General features: G+C 40.5%; 1 protein-coding gene across 1 annotated transcript in view; it reads right to left on the reverse strand.

Annotated features, from left to right (window-relative positions):
* Window positions 1–13,111, reverse strand: part of CHD2 (chromodomain helicase DNA binding protein 2) — a gene marked incomplete at both ends in the record, with an annotated part of 96,990 nt that overhangs the window by 17,994 nt on the left and 65,885 nt on the right. Inside the window, 7 exons of the mRNA XM_084253509.1 lie at window positions 357–497; window positions 1,409–1,537; window positions 2,706–2,828; window positions 3,979–4,129; window positions 4,311–4,449; window positions 8,874–9,013; window positions 10,279–10,320. Of these exons, the coding sequence (XP_084109635.1) occupies window positions 357–497; window positions 1,409–1,537; window positions 2,706–2,828; window positions 3,979–4,129; window positions 4,311–4,449; window positions 8,874–9,013; window positions 10,279–10,320 (865 nt within the window). The remainder of the gene's footprint in view (window positions 1–356; window positions 498–1,408; window positions 1,538–2,705; window positions 2,829–3,978; window positions 4,130–4,310; window positions 4,450–8,873; window positions 9,014–10,278; window positions 10,321–13,111) is intronic.

Below are 13,111 nucleotides of genomic sequence, written 5' to 3' on the forward strand. Positions count from 1 at the left end.
TGAACCCCTCAAATATTCAAATTCACCTGCAGATTGTCCTCTTCTACCATGACGCTGAGAACGTATTTCAAGTAGTTACCTGCTGCAACTGCTGCAGGTTTCCCGCAGTTATCCTATCTCACTCCAAACAGGCCCTGTGAAATACTCAACAGAAGAGCCAGTAGAGGTTTCTGGATGAAAGGACACCCTAACTGCAGGCTGTCTTTGCTGCACTGCATTCCTGACAGCCCTCCTGCTTTCTTGGACATACTCCTGAAATGACAATGCTTTCAGGGTCTTCACACCGCCTCTATTTCTAACCCAGGAAGGGACTTTCAGAGACCTGGGGGGCTCAGTAAGAAGAGAGAGAGTGATACCTTTTCCTTCTTATCTTTTGACTTCTTCCTTTCCTTCTCCCCTTCTTTGTCTTTCCTAGAACTCATTTGTTTCTCCTTGTTCTCCTTGTTCTCTTTCTTCTTCTGTTTCTTTTTCATTGGACTTTTTTCTAAGCCATCGTCCTAGAAAATGAACAGGGCTATATAAGCTTTTGCCACAAACTTTACATTTACTTGTTTACATCCTGAAGAAAGCAGCAGGGCCCATGATGGCTCACCACCACACATGGAAGCCTAGCTGCAAGCACACAACCTTCAGCACTTACTCACACAATTCCAAACTCTCTGGTGCTCACCAGTGATGCCTGCACAGGCAGATGTGGGCTTTTGTTCCCATGACAACCCTTCAAGATAAGCATTATATTTCCCATTTCACAGATGGAAAAAACCAAGGACCAAAGAGGTTATATTCCAGTGCACAGTCAGCCAGCCACTTTCGGTAAAGGTAGCTAGTATTCTGAATTCCTGTGTTTGACCCAAATCTATGCTAATTCCTGTACACACTCCTGACCCCCTTGGAGCTAATTTGGAAATACAATTATACTCAAAGAGTATAACAGAATCCCATTAAGTTGTCACTACACACACAATGAATGGTACCAATTTACTTTTAATGTTGCTGAGACCATAGGTTACAAACTTGCAGGCCTTGGGCCAAGCCTCATCAGCAGATGGATTTCATCCAGTTCATCAATAAACTGAACTGTGGAGCAGGTGCCCCCTTCTCCTTCAGCAGAAGCTGCCTGGGGAGCCTCGGTGCCCTCCACACCCTTTCCTTCCCAACAATGAGGTCGAGTGTCAATCGCTCTTCATCATTAAAACTGTCCCCTTCGTTTACTTCCATCATCCATACATTTGCAATCACTGACTTTAATGAACTATGTTCCTCTCTCACAGGTTAATCCAAGACACATCTCTTCTAATTTCATTTTATCTACCAGCCATGTAAACCAAACATATTTCAGATCGTTTTGCACCAGTTTGCATAGTAAATGCAGCTTAAATTATCTCTCAATGGAGACTCAGCCCCGTACCTTCACTTCCCCCTCTTCAGAAGGATTGTCGGAGTGTCTAGGAGATGAAAACTCAATCCCATGCTCATCTTTCAGCCGAGGAGCTTTGTTCTCCTTTTTCACTCGAGGTTTCCTCTTCTTTAATTTGGCCTAGAAAGGGAGAGGAAATGATGATAAAAGTACAAATCAAGTCCCTCAAAAGCATGATCAAATAACATGACCAGTAACAGTAGCAGCTAAATAATTTAAAAAAGAAAATTCAGAGGAAATCCAAAAGAGCACAACAAATTTCACCTAGGGAAAAAAAGATGTAGGCTTTATGCAGCTCCTACATCACATCAAAACACAAGTCCTTGAGCCTATTTATTCCTAAAGATGTAACTCAAACGAAGGAAAAACACTTTATATACAAAAAATACAATTAAATATTATATAAAAGAGTTACACTTAAAAAACCTGGAAGCACAATGCATCTAAAAATAAGGAAAAGGTGCTTAAACTACTCCATCAAATATAATATAATAATCTAGAACAGGTATGAACGCATTTCTCCAAGACCTAACTTGCTGTATATACTTGGCATATTACCTCAAGAATAATACTTATGACATTGCAAAGTGAAAAATGACAAGATATGAGATCAGGATATTTTGGATTTTCTGAAATTTGTTTTGCTTATAACACAAGAAATTAATACAAACGGCACAGCTCTACCGGATTCAAGACACATGCACACACAAAGGCTGCTAGCACCAGTGTAAATTTCTCCAATGTGATTCCCGCTTTTCCAGGCCCGAATTCAAAAGTCGGGAAAATAAAAGGAAATAAGAGTTTGGATGAGTCCATCAGCAACTGTGGTGGTATTGCCACAGAGCAAATCTGACAGTCATAACTGAAGTCCAGTTTTTTAATTAACTGTGGATTCCAATTTTATCCTTGGGATCCATCGTGACAAGTCAGCCAGGAGTTGGCTATAACAATAGGCCGACCCCCGTGGCACTCATACAGTAACCAAAACTATGCTCCAGAATTGCAGAAACAGCGTAAGGAAACAGCAACAGTTTATCTGGGCCAGTGGTGGTAGGGAAAGAGGACTACTTTGTTGAAGAGACCAGGCTTACAAGAAAGTTGCCAAAATACATTGAGTGAATTAATAAATGAATTATTTCTATTATAAGCAAGCAAATTATGATTACTAGAACCTCCAACACCACACCTGACTGGGCAAAGGTACGATTTGCATAAAGTATTTCCTCCCCTACCACAGAAGGCTGGGCATCAGGCCCATGAGGCAGGTCTAGCTGGTGGCCACACTCACCTCTTCCCCGGCAGGCACAGCCCCTTTCTTCTCCAGACTCTTCCTGAGTAGCTTTAGTAGGTAGTCGGCACGGGTCTGCAGCTGCTTCCCCTGAGGTTTTTTATCTGTCTCCACGGGCAGAATCTTCAACAGGAGAGGAAGAAAAGCACCCGCCACCACCCATGTCCCGGTTAGTGAATCAGGATATAAGGAGGCAACAATGAACTGTACAGTCCTTTCCCTCCCCAGCCACCCGATATCAATTAAGCCTCAGCTCCTATCTCATGTCCGTGGCTCCCAGTCACTGAGAATCCCTCACGAGCCGTTCTCGTTTTACAAAACGGGATGGAGAATCCAGCTCTCCCATGGCTCCTACCTGTGCTGTTAACAGGGTAGAACAACTCAGGTAGGAGGGGCTTGGTGGCTTCATCTGCTAGAGCATCCCAGCCGTCGTGGATTTCCTCCTTCCAGGAGCAGGGAATCCCTGGAGCTAGGTTAAAGCTTCGTTTTAGATTGAAAATGCTTCTTAGAGCATTGCCGGAGAGCACTGAGCTATGCCAGGACAGATGTGTCCCTGCTACCACAGCTGCACCTCTCGGGCCACACGGATTTGGTCTCGATGCTTACGGCAGGGTGCTGCCACCCTCTTAGGACACCACACATGGGATGAGCATTGACATGGCATGAATCCTACTTAAATGTGAGCTGCTCGGACTTCCCTGCTTACCGTCTCCAGTATGGCCTAACCACTTGGTGACCTGATCTGCAACAGATAGGGTGGGAGGCTCGATATTGTGGGAGAAGTACAGCCCATGTTTTACTCCATTACAAAAATACCACTGTGGGGCTCTTTTTTAGTGCACAGAACTGAAACAGAGTTGTTTCAAATGCAGTTTTAAATAAATAGCCAACAAGGGAGGCCAAGGAAGGTTTTTATTATTAATCCTCTCACCATGGTATTTGTTGCAATGAGATTTGACCTATAATAAAAAGTGAATTTCAAGCTTTTTCCTGTAATTTCCCCAAAATTTCACCTATTATCTTCATCTATGAAATTGTGCCACAGTCCATAAAGATGGCAACATTTCCAAGGACAGAGAAATCCTGGTAATTTACTATAGTACTAATTTCCAATTTGATCCCCACCCCCCAGAAAATAATTAAAAATAAGTAATCAATATAAAAATATTATCTTCTAGAAATATAGAAGAAATATATAGAAAAAAAATAGAGAAAGAAGTATATATAGAAAAGATAGTCTTCCGGAAAGCTCCAGCATCACAGAGTTACTTACTTTGTCAGTTAATTTAAGCTCTGGATCCGTTTTAATTAACTCCCAGTTTCCATAGCCATGTTCATAAATGCCCAGCAACAGACGAGAATCATCTTCTACTCCCCACTCTACATCAAAATGGGCAGCTTTGACCCGACAGGTTAAGCAATATCTAAATGGATTTCAAAAACAACAGGACATTAATGGTAGGGCCTTTCTGATTTGGAAATGAATACAAATGAATATAGACGCAGTATTCAATGTATTATAGAAAAAAGCTAACACTACACATTTAATTTCAAGTCAGTTTTCTTAAGTCACAACCCCCATGCAAGTGCATGTAAAACACTCACTTTTTTTTTTCTTCAGGATCCACAGGGATAGATTTATGCAGCATCTCAAACTCTTCTTCATGTTGGATAATGGATTTCACATTAACCTGAACCCCAGATATCTTGATTGTTGGGCCTCGCTTTTTCCCTGGTCCTTTCCCTAAATAATACCAATTTCACATCAGTGAAATGAGAATCCGCTGAAGTTCCCCAGAAAACATGTAACAGCGAACTGTGAAGTCTTAATCCTTCACTATACATCCCTGGCAATAAAGCAAACATTTTTCTCAATGTTTGCAAAAATAATCTCTAAACAATTCTGTTTTTTAGCTCTGGGGTTTTTTTTAAACCCTTTAGTGTTTATATTTCAATCTTCCTGTTTGTTATATACTTTGATCCTAGAAGTAATGAAAGATTCTGAAGGAATAATATTAATGCTGACTGTTCCATTAACAGAGCTCCCCCACCCACCAAAATGTTTTAAAGATGATCTTCTCTATTGAAAAAGTATGAGATCAAGTTAATAGCTAACACATTTTAAATGATGAACAAAAGATGTCATGAATAGATGACCCAGCCCTAAATTAAAGTTAAATAATTCTAGAAGTAAAATTAAATCCAAAATTAACTTTAACCAAAGAGATTCCACTGAAATTCATGAGATAGTGACACCTGTCTGTGAGAAAAGGCAGCTCAGAACCTAAGAGAAGATTTCTTTTTTTTTTTTTTTAAGATTTTATTTATTTTTATACAAGAGCTGGGGTACAGGCCAGAGGCGCAGAAGGGTGAGAGAATTCACCAGAGACAGAGCAGGGAGCAGAACAGGCAGATCTACTGAAATATACTGCTGAGGGGCACAGCGGGCCCGACAGGAGAGGTCTGCCACACCATGTGGGAATCTCCCTGGCTGGCTGGGAATTGAACCTGCCCTGCAGAGGTTGTGAACAGCTTCACAGCGCTGCACTCAACCCGCTGCGCCACCAGGGAGGCCCAAAGATTTCCTTTTTTTTTCTTTTTTTTTTTTTTTAAGGCAAGAGTACAAGCAATTCTTTAAGATTTATTTATTTATATTTATACAAGCACTGGGTACAGTCAGAAGCGCGGGAGGGTGAGAGAATTCACCAGAGCCAGAGCGGGGAACAGAGCAGGCAGAATGATGAAATGCACTGCTGAGGGGAGCAGCAGGAGCAGCAGGAGCAGCAGGAGAGCTCTGCACGCCATGTGGGACCCTCGCCAGCGGCCAGGAATCAAACTGGCGCTGCAGAGGCTGCGAGCAGCTTCACAACCCAGCGCTCAACTGCTGTGCCACCAGGGAGGCCCGGGATTTTTTTTTTTTTAAAGGATTTTGTTGAAAGTAATAGAATTTAAAAATATCATAATAGCATCAATATTTCTTTGGATATATTTTCTTTTTTTATGAAAGAATCTTAGATAGCTTGAGTGGTTTGGAGAGTGGTCTGAATATGTGCATTTATAGAACCCAGAATCCACCCAAATGTAAACTGTAATTGCTTTGGCTGGCCATTACACTTACATGGCTCAAAAAATGAAAAACCAATATCCCTATTTTTTGTAGCTTTCCTGAATTATGAAACTACACATACAAAAAATAAATATTGTTTTCCCCCCATTTCTGCACATATGGTAGTACAGCGTCCTCCCTGATGGGATTAAAGTCTCAGTGCTATCAAGCTATTGCCAGGCACTGCAGCATGAGTTCAGTCCCCAGCCAGGGAGCTGACCCACATGGTGCAGCAGACCTCTGCTGTCTCCCCTCAGCAGTGTATTTTTAGTAGATCCGCTTCTTCTGCTCCCCACTCTGGCACTGGTGAATCCTTTCACACCCTCCCCCCACCCGACATACACCCCTGGCCTATTCCCTAGTTTTTGTATGCATAGATAACTAAAATAAATCATTTTAAAAAACCCACATAGTTGTGTAGCATGCACTGTTCTAGAACTTGCCTTTTCTGTCTCAGTATTTTGGAGCTGTTTTTCTGGAACTGACTGGTTATTTCCTCCTGGCAGTGATAACTTGTTTCCCTATACCTGAATGTTCTGTGAACTGGGATTTAGTATATTCTGAGACGAGGTTGGCATTTTCAATTCAAATGTAAGATTCTTTATCATTTCTTTTCTTGGGTCACAAATTTTTATTCCTAAAATTGTTAATGTGTTTGTCTTAACATATATTGTGCACAATTTTTCAAATATTAATACCGATCTTACTGTTAGCAGTAGGACTTCTCAGTGTAATCTTTGCATTTCTTTTTGTACTTGGATATATTCCATTAGCAAAAAAATTGTATAGTTAAATACTGTGCTTTAAAATTACTTGAAGTACTTTTCTCTGTGTGGTTATGTCACCAATTTAATACCTAGTGTAGCCTCTTTCGTTTTTTATTTTCTATCTTAAGGGATTGTTTTTCTCATTTTAATTTAACTTTGTTTTTGCCGGGGACCAGCCTCCGGCAAAATGTCGTGATACATATAATTTATTGCCTAATATACTTGCTGATAAATTTTTTTCTTTGTATGACAAGGAACAAAAAGCAAAGGATGCCAGATCTTCAGCCCCACGGTGTGAAGCCCCCTCTCTTAGCTGCTTGTCAGTATCCTATCTGGCTGGCGTAGCAAGGCCCCCTGCAGCATGTTTTTAAAATTATGTAACAATATTAGAACGGCTCAAAGTCAAAATTAAAAAACAAGGTATACTTGAAGAAACTTACTTCCATCCTGGTTCCCCAGTCCTGTTCTCTTCCTCCCCCGTAGGTAACCAACCATTTCTATTAGCTTTATCTTTCAGTTTGTTTTTTTTTTTTAAATTAAGAGAGAGAGACTCTGTGTGTGTGTGTGTGTGTGTGTGTTCCCCTCTAAACAGAAGATAACATGCAGTGTATTCTTTATTGTCACATATGGACATCATTCCATATCATGTAGAGATCATCCTTCTTTTCTTTCACAATTGCAGTGTTTCACTGGGTAGGTAGATGTTAATTCATACTTTATTGTCCCCTGGGAGTGAATATTTCATTGTTTTCAGCCTTTTGCCATTATAAATAAACTACAATGAATAAATAGTCTACTGAATAGATTGCTTCAATATCTGTCAGCATATCTTTGACAGATTTCTGGACATGGGATTGGATTTGCATCCTGGGAAAGATGCATAGGTGATTTGGATAGATAATGACCAGTTCTCCTCCATAAGTCTGATACTTTATATTGCTACCAGCAATGTATTTTGGTGCTATTCATAAGCCTCACAAACGATGTATTTTCAAAGTTTGGATTTTTTTCCTAGCTTATAGGTTGAAATGGTATCTCATTTTCCTTTTAATAAGCAAGGTTAGGGCCTCCCTGGTGGCGCAGCAGTTGAGCGCTGGGTTGCGAAGTTGCTCGCAGCCTCTGCAGCACCAGTTCAATCCCTGGCCGCCAGCGCGAGGGTCCCACGTGGCGCGCAGACCTCTCCTGCCGCCCACTGCTCCCGTCAGCAGTGTACTTTGTGGTTTGTCAGTCTGCCTGTTTTGTTCCCTGCTCTGTTGAATTCTCTTACCCTCCCGCACTTCTGACTGTACCCAGTGCTTGTATAAATAAATAAATAAATAAATCTTTAAAAAAAAAAAATTCCCAAACATAAATGCTTCTTTGCTTAATGGTCAAAGCTAACTCTGCAAGCCAGACACTATGCTAAGCACTTCACATGTTTGAGCTTAATCAAGCAACCAAACCTTATGAGGTAGGTCCTATTTCCCTATTTTGCAAATGAGACTCTGGCATGGGAGGAAGGGGGTGGGGAGTAGGTGGTTGTTTCAGGTCTCTTAGCAAGGAAAGGGCAGAACCAAGACTCCAGGGAAATCTGCTGACTACTTCACCTCTGCTGACAGAGCCTCCTGTGGGGGTGTTATGGGAGGGAGGGGACCTCCTTGATAATACAGTGACAAAAGAATGGGGAAACCAGCACAGACAAAGCAGAATTCAGTGAAGGGGGACAGCACCACCTGCATTTATTTGAGGTTCAACAGGGAGGGTGTCTTTTAAAAATAACTACTTAGAGATCTGTGCTCACAGCCTCAGCACCTCCTGCTTTGAGGACAGGCAAAAACTCTCAGAGAGAACACACCACAGGTCAAACCCAACTCCAAGTTCTAGTAACATGAAAATCTCACTGTAACAAAAATGTGCATAACATTCATCCAATTAGTTCTCTAATTCCCATGAGCTTGTCACAACACAACAGTATGTATAAATATATCCAAGCTGATTACTGATGCTTGTAGTCTATGATGTCCTCAACTACAGACAAAATACAAAAAAGTGTGTTCAGCTTCAACGGTTGGGTCTTCCATCATTCAAACCAATTAGACCTTCTACAGCAACATAAAAGAAAAAATTCATCTTGTTCACCTTCTGTAATTCTACTCTGGTTGTGAATAGGTCTTATAATGAGCTCACATAAAGGCAGGTCAGAACACACACCTCCAAGGATTAGAATGCCTGGGATCCAAGTCTGTTCTAAAGCAGCCCTTTAACAGCTCTAAGCAACAGGTTGGGAGAACCAGTAAAAGAGACTTGATGACTTACCCTCGCTGGCATTTTCCTTCAGCTGTTCTTCATATTCCTGCATTGCTGACACACAACTGTTGTGAATCAGTTCACCCAGGCGTTTCAGATCCGCCACAGACTTATCGACCAGCTCAGCATCACGTGCTATGCACTCCAGCCTGCAGAAGATCAAATATGGGACTTGTGAAAAGCCCTGTGCTATGCTCTGCTCTGCTATGTTATGCTATGCTATGATGCTATGCTATGCCCCCTCTTTCAACCTCTCATATAAGCTTGCTCCTGCAAAGACAACTTTCCACACTTGCTTTTATAGGCCAATCCAAGCCTCCCACAAGAACCCTCCAACAGTGAATGAGGACTAACTTACTCATTTTCCATTAGAAAGAATGAGCCTCATCCACAAAATAGGTCAAGTCAGCTTTCCTTACTAAGCACACTGTCTGGTAACTAGCCGCAGGAAGGACCCAAAGACCAAGCACCCTGGGCTGCTTCTTGGTGCTCACTGTCCTTCCTCCCCCACCTTCCTTCATCACAATGTTCCTAGAAGGAAACCTTTACAGTGTGTTTTGTCTCTCCAAGTCATATGAATATGAATGTATAGAAATCATGCTGTCAAAAGATGCCAGACACACTTCACACACCTTGTGAATTCTGAGGTAACTATTCAAAGCCAGGGACTTCTACTTAAGGGAAGGCCCTGAGGTGCTGGCTCCACAGCACCAACTGCTGCTCCACCTCATGACCTCCTTATCAAATGCAAAAGACAAAGCTAGACACACAGGCCTGAAATTTCCATCTACTCTGAAAGTTTGCCAGGAGAGAAAGGAAGCTGACTATTTTCTTTAAATCAGTGCTACTATTTAGAGGACATATTGCTAATTTCGCAAAAACATCAAGCTACTTTAAATAATCTTTTGTTAAAATCCAACTTCTGAATTCATCTTCTGAATGCTTATAAAATAGTAATCCTTTCGGAAGTGACTGTTGATAGGATGTTAATAAACACTTAGCACTGTATCATCACGAAAGCAATTAAGTAGAAGACTACAATACCACAAAGAGGATTTTACCTTTGCCATTATCAAATCCAAGAACTAGAATGTAAGTAGTAACTACATTTATTCTTCTCCACCTGAGTTATCTGAACATTTCTTCTGCAAATTATTTCTCTGTACTATGGCTTTGAATGTCCTGCTCCATCTCCCTCACTCAGGTAAAATCTCTGTCCAGATGGTGGGTCTTTACCATCTCTGTCACTCTTCCTCAGAGGGAACTGCATGCATGACAGGCACCCAATACACATTTCTAAAAGAGTGTTTTCAGGAAAAGCACTAGTGTCACATGGAAGAGAGTAACAGAAAAAAGAAATAGCTGCGTAATAAAAGTGAAAAAGAGGCAGATAAGGAACTATTACTGAGCTTACCGTTCAAGAGGGAGACCAAACTTCTTATACGCCTTGATGAACCTAAGAATATGATCAATAAAGCACATTTTAAAACAGAGATTTTAGTCATGCTAATCAGAACATATACTGTGGTGATATGTGAGCCATGGAAATCATCAAAACTAGATTGGGTACAATCTTCATGATTAGCAAATGTTGAATGTGTTCGAAACTGGTCAACATAACCTAATGAATGCTAAAAATCTATTCAAACAAAAGATACACATCATGCTCAGTTACCAATCATGAAACTGATGATGACTTGACTTTAGTACTACCCTTTTGGAAGGTAAAGTTTATGAATTTCAATATGTAAAAAATGATTTGATCACCACAACTCTTGTTGTAAAACTCCAACAGAATTAACAGGTAGATTCGGCCCACTATTGTTAATTGCAGCTCCACACTGCAATATTTTTCACCATTTTCCGGTTAATAATATAACTAAGATTTTGTTGGACTAATTCAAAAAACACTTTTTGAAATGAGAAAAAGTAAAATAGGGCCTCCCCGTTGGCGCAGCGGTTGAGCGCTGGGTTGCGAAGCTGCCCGCGGCCTCTGAGGCGCCGGTTCGATCCTCGGCTGCTCCCCGGCCACCGGAGGAGGGTCCCACATGGCGTGCAGACCTCTCCTGCCGCCCGCTGCTCCCCTCAGCAGTGTACTTCGGTCCTTCTGCCTGCTCTGCTCCCTGCTCTGGCTCTGGTGAATTCTCTCACCCTCCCGCGCTTCTGACTGTACCCAGTGCATGTACAAACAAAACAAACAAATAAATAAATAAATAACATGCCTCTATTAAAAAAAAAAAAGAGAGAGAAAAAGTAAAATAAATATATGATTTAAAACATTTTAAGGCAAAACTATTTTGGAAACGCTGTTGTTCCTCCTACACAATCCTGTCTCTAGCCAAAAAGGTAGTCAGTTTTTCCCTCCATAACTCTCTACCTTAAACCACATTACTTCCAACCACATGTCATCAGCTCCCTTTCTGAAAACATCCATTAGCCCTTCCACTACAGAGCAAGATGCCACAATATGTGAGGTACTTCCTTGTAATAAGCCAATTACTACAATAATCCACACAGAGCCCTCAGCGAAGGCTGGTAGACGTACTGCCTCAAGGAAGTCAAGAAAATCTCTGTCCAATCTTTAGCTGACCACTAAGCTACATGAGCAGAGCCTTCAATAACATAACAGAAAAAAGACTTCCTAGAACAAGGCCAGGAAAGTTAGTGAGTAAGCAAAGAACAATAGCAAACACAACAAACTCTGGTTGGTGAGAGAGATCTGATTCTCAGATCTATGTCACACTGTATCATTTAAAATGTCCAGTTTTCAATAAAAAATTATGAGACCAAGAAACACGGAAATATGGTCCCTATACAAGGAAGGAAAGCAGTCAATGGAGATGTTCCCTGAGGAAATTCAGAAGTTGGACTTATTAGACAAAGATTTAATCAGTTATTATAAATAATACAAAAACTAAAGGAATTCATGTCTAAAGAATTACAAGAAAATACAGGAATTATATGCCACCAATAGAGCACATCAACAGAGACAGAAATTAATTAAAAAAAGAGCCAAATAGATATTTTGGAGTTAAAAGGTATAATAACTAAAATGGGAAAAAAGAAAATCTGACTGTGGCAACTCAAGCCCAGATATGAACTGGCAGAAGAGAGAATTCACAAGATAGGTTGAGGTTATCCAGTATGAGAAAAAGGAAGAAGAAAACTTATCATTCAAAAAAAAACAAAACAAAACAAACAAAACAGGAGAAATTAATACATCCTCAGATAAACAATAACATAGAACTTGTTGCTAGTAAACCTGCCCTAAAAAGATAAGTCCAGAGGGAAGAAATGAAAGGCCACTGAACATTAACTCAAACCCACATGAAGAAATAACAGCCTCTGAAAAGATAATGAGTATGTAAATATAAAGATAACACAAAAATGGGCCTTCCTGGTGACACAGGCGGTTGAACGCAGCACTGTGATGCTGCTCACAGCCACTGAAGTGCGGGTTTGATCCCAGCCGGCCAGGGAGATACCCACATGGCGCGGCAGACCTCTCCTGTCTCGTCCGCTGCTCCCCTCAGCAGTGGATTTCAGTCAGTCTGCTTGTTCTGTTCCCCACTCTGTCTCTGGTGAATCCTCTCACCCTCCCGCTCAACCTGCCTGTACCCCGGTTCCTGCATAAATAAATAAATCTTTAAAAAAAAAAGATAATACAAAAATATCTTGTCCCCATGTGATTTTTTTTCAAATTACATAAACCAAAAATTATAAAACTGTGAATGTGTTTGTACAGCAGTAATAGCACAAAAGAGGGAGGAAGAATGGAGTGAAATTTTAGTATTCCACTGAAATCAAGTTATTATTCCAAACCAAATTCTTCTAATTTATTTCTATTAACTTATTTCTAACTTATTAACTTACTTATAATCTCCAGGACAACCACTAGGAAATAACTGAGACAAACAAGGGAATTAAAATGGTATGCTAAAAAATATCTTGTGATACTAAAGAAGGCAGTAATGGTGGGATTTAAAAGAAAAAAAAAGAAAAAAAAGGAAAAAAAGAAAATATGAAGATGTAAATTCTATCTTATCAGTAAATACATTAAATATGAAAGAACTAAAGATTTCAAACAAAAGAAAGATACTGATAGAAATGGAGTTTTAAAACATGGCCCAACTATACATAGTACCTACAAGAAACACAGCTAGATTCAAGGCCACAAAAATATCAAAATAAAGAAGAGAGGAAATGATACACCACACATATAATATCCAAAAGAGAGCTGCAGACTA

The sequence above is a fragment of the Talpa europaea genome (genome assembly GCF_964194135.1).
Source record: "Talpa europaea genome assembly, chromosome: 14".
NCBI classification, from domain to species: Eukaryota; Metazoa; Chordata; class Mammalia; order Eulipotyphla; family Talpidae; genus Talpa; species Talpa europaea.